The sequence below is a fragment of the Centroberyx gerrardi genome, chromosome 12, assembly GCF_048128805.1.
Source record: "Centroberyx gerrardi isolate f3 chromosome 12, fCenGer3.hap1.cur.20231027, whole genome shotgun sequence".
Classification (NCBI taxonomy): Eukaryota; Metazoa; Chordata; class Actinopteri; order Beryciformes; family Berycidae; genus Centroberyx; species Centroberyx gerrardi.
The window spans coordinates 28146520-28158294 of NC_136008.1; the positions used below are offsets into that span (position 1 = coordinate 28146520).

General features: G+C 42.5%; 1 protein-coding gene across 1 annotated transcript in view; it reads left to right on the top strand.

Annotated features, from left to right (window-relative positions):
* LOC139922562 (F-actin-uncapping protein LRRC16A-like) overlaps window positions 1–8387 on the top strand; it is a 102386-nt gene extending 93999 nt beyond the window's left edge. The window contains exons 32-40 of the mRNA XM_071913085.2: window positions 552–618; window positions 1033–1259; window positions 1876–1985; window positions 2132–2401; window positions 2980–3199; window positions 5068–5104; window positions 5513–5782; window positions 5957–6091; window positions 8209–8387. Of these exons, the coding sequence (XP_071769186.2) occupies window positions 552–618; window positions 1033–1259; window positions 1876–1985; window positions 2132–2401; window positions 2980–3199; window positions 5068–5104; window positions 5513–5782; window positions 5957–6091; window positions 8209–8387 (1515 nt within the window). The remainder of the gene's footprint in view (window positions 1–551; window positions 619–1032; window positions 1260–1875; window positions 1986–2131; window positions 2402–2979; window positions 3200–5067; window positions 5105–5512; window positions 5783–5956; window positions 6092–8208) is intronic.
* Window positions 8388–11775: the final 3388 nt, after the last annotated feature.

Below are 11775 nucleotides of genomic sequence, written 5' to 3' on the forward strand. Positions count from 1 at the left end.
CCTCTAGCTTATGGGTCTAATTAAGTGTTGCTGCCATGCCTGCTCACACAGCTTCACCAGGAAGCAATTTAAAACCTGACATCCCAGATATTACCTCATTACTGTCCCTGCAGAATCCTGGGAGAATTTACTGACATTATCTTATTTATTTACCAGCATATCGTTTTTAATGACCAGAGGAGAAAGTACTGCAAGAAATAGTGTATGTGATTGTGGAAATAAATAGAGATCATAACCTCTTCAGTGTGCTAAGAATTCACTTTGACAGCATGTGAGAAAGATTGATTTTTTTTGTCTTCGCACAAACTGGTAGGCTTTAATATTCACTCCTATGCAGGTACAAGTAGACAGAATCCGTGTGTGTGTGTGTGTGTGTGCGTGTGCGTGCGCATAAAAGAAGTGCATTCATGCCTATACAGTTCATGAAAACCTCAAAATTCATCCAGTCCTCTCCAGTTAATTGAGCGGTGATGGAATGGCAGTCTCAGGATTATGTTAACAATTTCATTTGAATTAAAATTTGATTTGAATGTCTCTGCTCCTCTCTTCAGATGACTCCTAAATCCAAGAGGAAAAGCATCCACAGCAGAATGCTGAGGCCAGTGTCTCGTGCCTTTGGTGAGCGATTTAGATGTTTTTTTCACTTCACTCTTTGTATGACATTGTCGTATGCTGTCTTTCTGCTTCATACTGTAAGAACCTTGCTTGATGATCTTGTTGCATGTTTTAGATATCCTGCATTTTGTCAGTAATAATAGTAATAATTCTTTAGTTTTGATGCAACGTAGACCTGATCAAGGGTGATACTACACAAGAAGGAGTGTTGTTATACTGTATATCAGTATAACAGCAGTATAACCGTTCTATAAACAAAGCTATTTATCAAGTAATGGTAATTTGTGACAACAGATTAGGATTTTTGTCTTTTATTCGTCTCCACCAAACAAAAACAGTGATGAGTGATCAGCACTCCCTCTCGTGTGATATTGCTTTAAACAATTGCAACCCTCCTAATGACCCTCCAACCAACAGAGATGGAGTTTGACCTGGACAAGGCCCTGGAGGACATCCCGGTCCATATAGACGACACACCCACTTCATCTCAAACCCCGCCCACCCCGTCTCAGGCCCCGCCCAAGCTGGAGAAGCGTCCGTCAGGAGCGATGGGAGAGCTGCCGTCTGAGGAGGGAAAGAAGCTGCAGCACTTCACCAAACTGCGACCCCGCCGGAACAAGAAAACACAGTCCAGCAAAATACCTGTGAGTAATGCTGGGAGGCAAATAAGGTGGCAAAGCAGTTTCCGTGAATACAATAAGGTTAACAGGGGGAGTAACTCTTGAGTATGCGTAGACCAGAGTGGTTTTGGGCAATGATCATGTGCTTAAAGATGGTGGCTTCCTGGATGAATGGATGTCAGTTAATCCTCCCCTTACCTAGATGATATCCCAAGATGCCCCTGGTTTATTTATTTGTCCTTGGCCTACCTGAGTGAAAATGGATTTTAAAATGGACTCAAATATTTGATCTACTTGAGGAATAAATGTAATTTGACAAACAAATGAACAGCCACAAAAGATAAGATAAAATAAAAAAGGATGTCTTTTTTCCTCAAAATAATATATTCCGTTTTTTGTTTTTTTTCAAAGATTGGTACTTATTGGATTGGCAGATTTCAAATTCATATGAGATTTTTTCTACACATAGAATCAAGGTCTGAAACCTGACATGACCACATACCAAAGGTTCACACTTGCATAAAAAACAGCAGATCTATGTCAGATACTAGAAAAAGTAATGGAATAGAAAGATTCCGGCTGGTCTACGCACAGCTTCAGATTCTCCAAGTTATACTGGATATTTCTTGATCTTTCTTAGCAAATTAGCAATGCCCCATCTCAAGATGGGGAGCAGAACGGCCTCATGGGAAGAGTGGATGAGGGTGTGGACGAGTTTTTCTCCAAGAAAGTCACCAAGATGGAGTCCAAGTAAGTATTTTAATTTTTGTTCCAGTACAGGCATATTCCAGTATACTCTATGCTCCATAATCCACTCACTTGTTAAATCTGACTCTCTTTCTCCCTTCTGTCCCTCTGTCTGTCTCTCTCTGTCTGTCTCTCGTCTCTCTTCTCAGACGTTCTTTCATGAGGAGCTCGGACTCTCAGGACGGAGAGAAGAAGAAGAGTAAAGGAGGATTCCTCAACCTCATCAAATCACGCTCCTCCAAATCTGACAAATCGGATAAATCGGACAAATCGGACAAATCGGATAAGTCAGAGAAAAGCCAGGGTGGTCCTCCGTCCTCAGGCCCGTCCTCAGCCTCGGCCCCGGCCTCCACCATCCCAGAGGAGCCCTCCTCACCCAAGGTGGCAGTGAAGAGCCCAGCGCCCGAGCCAAAGTCCAGGTATAGCTGAGCAGGGTTTGGCGCCGTTCTGCTGCCCCGCAGAAGACATTTGTCTGTTTGAGAACAATACATTTTCCACCAATCAAATTGAAAGTGCTCTTACTCCAAATCCAAGAGATAGTCCAGAGAAACATGCACCAGCTTAGATTTGGGAAAGATCCAAGCCTCCCTATAATATCTAGACACACAGTGGGACACACCTCACTTTTCTTAGTAAAATTCTTGAGAAGGTTGTATATAAGCAATTGGATTATTACTTAATAACTAATAATATATATGATAAGTTCCAGTCACACTGGATCATAACACTTTAATAGACAGGCATAAGACCTGGGTTGGTCATGTGGCTCAGTTCTTACTTTGAATCCTATTTGCAAGACCAGAATTTAATTGTCTCCCTTGGTGATATATTGTGTGGAGTGGGTCAATTCTTGGGCCTCTTCTGTTTAATCTTTACATGCTTCCCCTTGGTTATGTTATCAGTAAACACAAGATCTGTTACCGCAGTTATGCTGACGACACACAACTCTTTATTGCATTGTAGTTTAGTTCACTAGTATGTCCTGTCTCCACTCCAGAGAGTCCAAAGACGCCTCCAGTCGGTCGCAGCCTGCGGATTACAGCAGCAGTTCGGACCGGTCGGAGGAGCTGAGGACGCCGGACTCCATGGACGAGCCCTGGGAGGGTTCGGACGGCAGGGGCAGCCCCCAGGGGGGCAGGCGCTACCCGGGGGTCCAGGTGATGGGCAGCGGCCTCCTGGCTGAGATGAAGGCCAAGCAGGAGAGGAGAGCATACAAGGTGAAACCCTGGAGTCACAGGAATCGTGGGAGAGAGGGAGAGATGGGAAAGCGTGACATTCAACATAGGTCATGTGCAAAATTTGAACCCACAGTGTATATGTTTGTATGTGCACACTGATTTTGGTTGTTTATTTGCTTTTAATCTAAATGCAAGTTTGTTTTGCAAATAGGTTTTACACCATAATCTTCAACAACCTTCAGGGAATTTGAGGCAAATTCATTATATTTATGAGAAGAAGAATCATCATAAGAATTAGAATACTAAACTTTATTCGTATAGCACTTTTCAAAACTAGGTTCCAAAGTGCAACAAACAATTGACCCTATTGGGACTACCGGCCACTCAATTTATATAGCAACATCATAATATTTGCAGTTAGACTCAAGTTTCTAAAAATGATTTTTTAGTTGTGCGTCATAGAGAGTTCCTTCCCTTTTCAGATTTCCTCAGAGTTGTTCCAAAGTTTAGGGATTGCAAATGCTCATCACATTTTGACTGTAGTCTAGATATGGGAACAGTCAAAAGAGCCTCATCTCTAGATCTGAGACTGCACTTTTGTACATCAGGAGATAAAAGCTCCATACTGTGAGCTGGGGCCAAGCCATTTATTGCTTTAAAAGCAATCAATAAAATCTTAAAATCGATTCTAAAATCAACTGGAAGATGATGTAAGTTGGCTAGAATGGGAGTTGTATCATCTCTCCTTTTAGTTCTAGGTAAAAGCCTGGCTGCTGCATTTTGGACTAGTTGCAGACGACAAAGAGTTTTTTGATTGGGACAAGAATGCATGAGATGATATGAATGAATAAAAGCGCTGCAGGTGTTTAATCTCCACTTGTCAAAGCTGTTTTGAGAGAGAATAGGAAGATTGTCATGTTTTTTTCTTTCAAACAACAGGTTTTATATCCCATAAATCCACCCAGCACCACCCAGTGTTAGTGTGATTCTAGGGGAAGTGAACACTTATCCCCAGGGTTTAATAAGCGCAATTTGTGTGTGTGTGTGTGTGTGTGTGTGTGTGTGTGTGTGTGTGTGCGTGTTTGTCTGTGAAATGTGAGTTAGTGTCTGCATTTGCATGAGTGTGTGTTCACTACATTAGTAGCTGTTCAGTAGGACTGACTATTCTATGTAACTGGTCACCACCCTGTTTACTGTGTGTGCGTGTGTGTGTGTGTGTGTGTGTGTGTGTGAGGGTGAGAATGTGGTAAGAGGTTTATGGTTTTTGCAGCATTGGGCTTTTTCTGACCTTGTATCAGTGGCCCTAAAGCTTCTACTGCCATCTGCTTGTTCTGGCTAGCTGCCAGGCGTGTGTGTGTGTGTGTGTGTGTGTGTAAATAGATCGATAGAGAGAGCTACGCAGGAGGCAGGCTATGAATACAAGGCTTGAGTGCGCAAGCTGCGCCTAAGGAATTTCTAACACAAAAGTGCCCCCTTCTGTTAAAATGTTGTCTTGCAGTTTACACTCAGTATCACAACTGCACCTCTGCTCTCATTGTTGCTGCTTCAATCTCAAACGAAAATTATTTTTTCAGAAACAAAGAGCAAACTGAGTATCTAGGTGAAATCATGAATTTTTCCTGTTAAATTTTTAATTGTGAAGGGGAGGAGATGGGTTAGACAATTGAGACATACTGTATATAATATTAGAATAATATTAGGAAAGTGGTCCCAACACTTTGTACACTCTGGCCCAGATTACCTAAAACCTTTAATGGATACAAAAATCTTTGCAATGTTCAAAGTCAGTAAGACAATTTGTTTGGCCATGATATGACATGCTAAAAGGTGTTGACTGACTATTGTTTCACTCTTCACCCATCTGCACTGATGCATATAATAACCCAACATTTTCTTGTATCCTCCAGTCTTCCAGCCCTGACCGACCTGACAGCAATGCAACAGGTGAGCTGATAGGATTTTTTGAATTTTTTTTAATCATTTTTATTTACCCAGGTTAGTCTCTTAGGATAAAATATACTAGAAAAATACAGAGAGGGAAACTACTTCTAATGCAAAAGGAGCACTATATTTTTTTCAACATAATTGTCACAAAGATGACAATGCATATGTAGGCCATGAAATAATAAATATGGCTGTGCAATACATGCACACTTTAGATACACTCTTCCTCAGGCAGCAGTGCATTGGAACATAATGTTCTGCAGCCTATGTATGCACAGAGACAAGTTTAGTAATGCTATAGCTACTGTGACTGTGCATGTTGTCTGGGCTCATGCCTGTGTGTGTGTGTGTGTGTCCCTTGGACGGGTGCATCTCTGCCTGTGTCTTCCTCACTCTGTGTGTGAGCAGCCAAGCCCCAGCCCGGCCCTGCAGAAAGCAGGTCTCCCAGCGGCTCCACTAATAAACCCGACCCTCCGACCTGCGGTTCTCCGGAGAAGACCCCGCCCCGCGGCGAGGCCAAGCCTGACACGGCACCTCGTCTCCGGGCCACCTCCTCCTCGACTTCCCCCGGGGGACCGGTCGGCCCCAAACCCCCGGTGCCCCAGGGAGCGAAGCCCGCCCTGGCTGCCCGACCCTCCATCCCACAGAAGCCGAGGACTGCCAGTAGCAGGAGCATAGGTACTGTCAAAGCCTTGGGTCTAAACCAGTTGGTACACTGAGTTTTTACCTGCTGGATCTCAAATATCTCTAGAGTATGGTGCTAGATGTTTCTGGTAGGATGCCTAGGCCTAGATATTATGAGAGATAAGACAGTATAGTTCTGAGTTGTTTGTCTGATCGTCTCCCTGATAGACGAGAGCTCCGACTCCCCCAGCAGTGGCGGGGTGTCTCCCAAGGTGGCAGTTCTCCCTCCCACCCTGAAGAGGGCGCTGTCAGAGAAAGACAAGGAGGGCTCTGCCACCAAGAACACTTCAGCTGCTCAGGAAGGTGGGTTACTAGCTCTATAATATTTGAAGTGAATGGTTTCACCCGTGTGTGTCTCTGCTGAGACCTTGTAAGCCTACTCATGCCATGGTGTAAATAAATACATTGGATAGTGACTAAATGAACCAACCCATTTCATTGACATCCACTGTATAAGCTGTATCTCCTTTCCCTGGTGAGATTTTTACTTTGAATTTAAATCAGAATTACTTTCCCAGTCCTTCCTAAGTGAGTCCACTATTGCAGTGATGCTTTGGCAAACTTGGATTCCCCCGTGGTTCGATGGTTTTGCATTATTCCCATAGAAGCTGACTGTTGTCTGTCTAGGTGTGTAGTATGACAGAGCTCATACTGACAGATTGGGGTCACAGCTCTCTCTCTGAGCTCCACAGTCTGTCATCTATTATGTAACAGGCAGACTGGCAGCTCAGTGATTTATTTATTTGTTTATATGGATCCAGCTCTTTTGAAATCCGAGTGCTACAAATGGACGGTCAAAACAGTCCTGGAGCCTCGATGACGTCGGGATTACCTTGTGACTAGCCGGCTCCCTGCCCTCCCTCTTTCCCAGTTGGCTGTTTTTTCATCATCCGTCGGTCCATCCCCAAAATTTGTGCTGCTTTTCATCATCTATATCTATTGATCCCAAAGTCATACTGACATGAGTGATGGTTCCTCAGACTCAGGAGAGAGTTTCCTATTAATTGTTGATGTTATATGGCTGATGGCTGGTCAGACTCAAGAGAGAGTTTCCTATTGATTTTCTATTTCTGTTCATCCCAAAGTGGCATTGACATGAATGATGGCATGACTCGGGACAGGGATTCGTTTTGATTGGACAGGGAGTCGTTTTGATTGGTGATGTCATTTAAGCCTCTCTCCCTCTCCTGATTGGCTGTTTTTCCTTTCTTTGTTTTTATTAATCTCAAATTCACATTAAGATGTGCGATGGCTCATTGAACTCAGGAGAGAATTCCCTGCCCAGTCGTGATGGTTGGACTCAGGACAGAGAGTCCTATTGATTGGTGATGTCATTTAAGCCCCTCCCCCTTTCTTGATTGGCTGTTTTTTTAATCTATATCTATTGATTGTGAAACTATATTGAGATGTGTGACGGCTCATTGGACTCAAGAGTTTCCTGTCGACTGGTGATGTCATGGAAGCCCCTCCCCCTTTCATGATCATCTTTCTTGATCATCTATATCTATTGATCCCAAAGTCACATTGAGACTCAGGAGAGAGGTTCCTATTGATTGGTATGTCATTAATGACCGTCCCTCTCTGATTGGCTGTTTTTCATTGTCTATATCCATTGATCCCAAAGTTGTTCATGATAACTCTGATGAACCCAGTATGCAGGACTTCACTGATCACTGTATCTTCATGCTGTATCAAAAAGTTGAAGAGCTAACAGTTATACGATGGGAGTGGGATGCATTGTTAAGTAACCAATAAGCCGTATTAGACTTTTGCACTTCATAGAGCCAAGCTTATCACGAGTGTGTTTTTTTTATGTGCTTATTATTTTCACTGACCAATTGACTTTTACAATGTTGACTTTTCCAGTTAAAGTCAATATATTTTAATAAATGTCAGGACAAACACCACAGACAGGATGTTGACCAAACAAGTGACCAATCGATCTAGGGAAATCACCCCTTATCTGTATAAATGCAAAAAGCAGCATAAAATACACTAGCAGGGTACACACTGGAACCCTTAGTTTTCCATCCAACCCCATATTTTTAGATGGCAGGTAAGTCTAAACACCTCCTGAATTTTGTATTTTTGTTCTTCTTTCCTTCTTTCACAATGCTAACCATGTTGACCTTTGCACATTTGGTTCTTCTGTCAAGAGACTTTGAACAGACATAATAGAGACAAATAGCATCACTAATGAGTTTGCTGCATCCACAAGTATCAGGATGACTCATGTGTGTGTTATCTAGCTGGTAGGTTGGCTGATTGGGTAGGAAGCCTGTCTAGTAGTCAAGGGCTGCTGTTTGGATCCCCAATAGTGACAATGCCCAGAATACCCAGAATTACACTCATCCTCTCTCTCTCTCTCTCTCTCTCTCTCTCTCTCTCTCTCTCTCTCTCTGTGTCTCTCTCTCTCTCAGTGAGGACGGCGTCTGTGTCGGAACCGGCCCAGCGGCCCGGCCCCCTCCGTACCAACTCCGAGGATCACGGCCCCTTCAGGACCAAGGATCAATCGCCCAACCCAGACAAGGACAAGGGAGCGGGCACTAAATCGTCGGACTCTGGGGAAGAGGTGGACAAAGACTTCATTTTAATATGAGTAAAATGAATTTACAGCAAAAAAGGCCTGTGGACAGGCCTCATGTGTTTTCCTGGGAAATAGAATTGTTTTCTCTCTTTATGTTGAGGTATTACATCTTGAGGTCTTTACGTAGGTCTGGTATGACCCACAAACCTCAAGGTAGACCTCATGTTTGGGTCACAGCGAGACCAGCTGTGGTATCAGGTAATATCATACGGATCCTAATTAAATTCAATTTGATTATATACAGTATGGTATACCCTCATTCAATTCCCCTGTAAACACTAACTGAGCTAGAGCTTCCTTCTCACAAAGAGCCTTTTTCTCTTCGTCTAGTATCCACCCTGTTCCTTCTCTCTGCTGTCAGGTGAAAACCTCATATCTCCAAATGAATCATCTTTTCAGGATTTAAGAAAACAGAAAGTTCAGATTGGGCATATATTTTTGCAATACCCATAAAACCCATAAAAAACCCATAAAATGTCCATGGTATCAAACCTAAAAGACTGTGTGAAACTCTAAAGTCACTTTCTCTAACCTAAAGAAACTAACTTTTCGTCACCTACAGCCTGCAGTAGCTTGTCTCCCAGGGGCCAAACACATAATAACAACACCACTATCACTGTACTGTACTTGAACTCTAATATACAACCAGACCTGGGCCCAATAGGATTTTCCTTCCTTCTATATATTTGTATAGAAGTTTTCTATTGCTATAGAAGCGTCAGTTCCTTTTTGCTTTGTATACTCTTTTTCTTCTGTCTTCGGGGGTTTCTGAAGCCATTATGCAATTCATCTTTTTTACAGGAAAATACAGGTTCAGCTGAGAATCTCAGTGCTCGCAGAAATCAAACACACAGATGAAATCCGTTTGATATAGCTTGCCTGAATCGGAGTCATTTGGGGGGTTGATTGGACTATTCACTCCAGGACTTTTTGTTGCCAGACCAGCAATAATGTCCTCATGGACACTGTTGGCAACTTTTCTGAGCTTCTGCGTTATTTCAAACAGGTATGTTCCCCATTCATGACCTTTTGAATGGAGTAATGAAAACAGTGCAAACCCCACCCTTTGGCTCTCCAGGCAAACTAAATCAAACACCCCTATTGGACTCAAGTTTGTCTGTCTTTCTACGTGTGAGGGAGTTGGAGTGACCATATGAAGTGTTGCTTTGAGAGGACTGTGGTACACCTGAACTGACTTTATAGAACCAATCAATAAGGCTTCAGTACTGTTAACTCGCACTCTTCTCTGTGTTCAGACACTGTGGAAGAAACAACCTTTAACCTGTGTGTTGTGTTAACCTTTAACTGCTGGGGTCCGTCTAACAGAGAAACATTAACATATTAAAATAGGGTCAAGGAATATATGTCTGTCGTTAAAGTGCAATACAGAGTGCCAGCACTCAGTATTTCTCTGATGTCATTGGGTCAGTGGCCATGATGTCTGCCTGTATATGTGGCATTTCACTGTAGCGTACTAAATCGGTTTTGCCATAATTTGCATAACAGTTTAATTGGCTAAACTATGCATGACACCTGTTGGTATCTTCCGTATTTGCTGCAGCGTTCAAAGTTGTTCTAGCATGCCACTGCTTGTCATGTAGGCACACAGACTCTGAATTGCTCTTAAAGACAGGTGACTTCTCTGATGACATCACACATGTACGAATATACCCCTAATGTACTGATGGTCCAATGAAAGCAAGGAACCTTTTGACAGCAGCCTCTTCAGTATGTTCCTTGTGTGAAAGCAGGACACTGAGGGAACTCCAGCCCGAATACTCTTCTTCCTCTGCATTCCTTAATCTACTGTATAACAAAGGTGATAGAGACTGTCAATCAGGGCTCTACAGTTCAATTCACTTTGCTCGATTCAGGAAGAGAGTTTTCTTCAAAAATTCAAACGGCAAAATAGGGATGGGACGATATATCGAAATTCAATGTATCACGATACAAAAAAGCGACGATACGTATCGCGGGCCAGAAAATGAATCGTATCATATCGTGAGATAAACAGATCGTCCCATCCCTAGTAGAAAACTTTCGGCATGAGATCATAATCATATTGCATCCATAAAGAAGTCATTGAGAATGCATTGACTGAGCTGAAAGTGAATTGAGGCCAGCCATGTCCTCTGGGTTGTACTGTAAATACTACTTTCAGGACCTGAATGCTTCATTCAACGCAGCTCTCTGATTCCTCTTCTATTCCTCTTTAAGGCCAATAAATGCCCTTTTCACACTGTGATACAGACCTGCAGCCAGTTTCTCAAAAGGATCTTGACACCAAAATCATCTTTATTTGTCGACAAAGGTAAAAAATAATAACCTGAGCGCTGATTTTGGAGTAACTCACACCCATATCTACAGTCAATATGCTAAGTATTGGCTTAGTGGTCTTCTTTGATATAGATTCATACATACTATACATTCTGTTGTTCTGTGCCAATCTGTACTGACTTCCAGCATTAATGGTGGATGTGCAACCAGCCCAGTAACAGTCCACCTGCAGTGTGAAGGGGGCACAGCTTGTATTGAACTGGGTCTAATCCAAGTCAGGGCCAAAGGTCTTACTGTTGCACCTTTTCCTGTGGTGTCTATCAATGTCTGTCTGTAGGTTTTACGATTCGTTTTTTTCTGCTTCTTCAGTAATCACGGCTTTGAAAAAAAAAAAAACGTTCCTGTTGTACATAGTTTACCTGTCTCTGATGTCAATGAATGCTTAGATTTAACAAAACTCAGATCACTTTTTGTCGGGAAATGATGTTCCGGGACACTGAAATAGTTTGCCATATTTTGCAATACGTTTAAAGCAAACATCCATGTATGTTTGTAGACATTTTGAAGCATTTTCCCGATGTGAGGAAATGATCCGACACACTCCTTCCTTTCTCTCTCTGCTTTCCCTGTGGAATTTTCAAAGCAGCTGGCTGTGTTTCTGTCGTGTGAAAGGCTAGTTCCAATCCTGAAGAATGACAAAAAACAAAAGAAAAAAAAAGAGGAGGAATCCATGTTCTTGTTCATATCCCGATCCTTTGCTTTGGCTTCATGACGCTGCTCCTTTCTGTAACCAGTCCTGTCCCTTCTTCATTTTTGGGGGGGGGCGGGGCAAGTGAAAATAACCAATAGCATCGAGTCCAGACTCTTATGTGTGTGTGACTGCATGATACGACTGTGAGCTGTACTGTTATGTATATATGTGCTTTCATACATGTAGGTATGTGTGTGTATATATGTATGTGTAATATATGCACATGTAATATATACACCGTGATATATTCACACGCCTATGTGAACACAGCAAATCCTATATTGTTTTGGTACTAAGTACACTACTCTACTAGGGGTTTGTATGTAACTTATTTGGAATAAAAAAAAAAAAAATGCAAACAGTGAGCCGGTG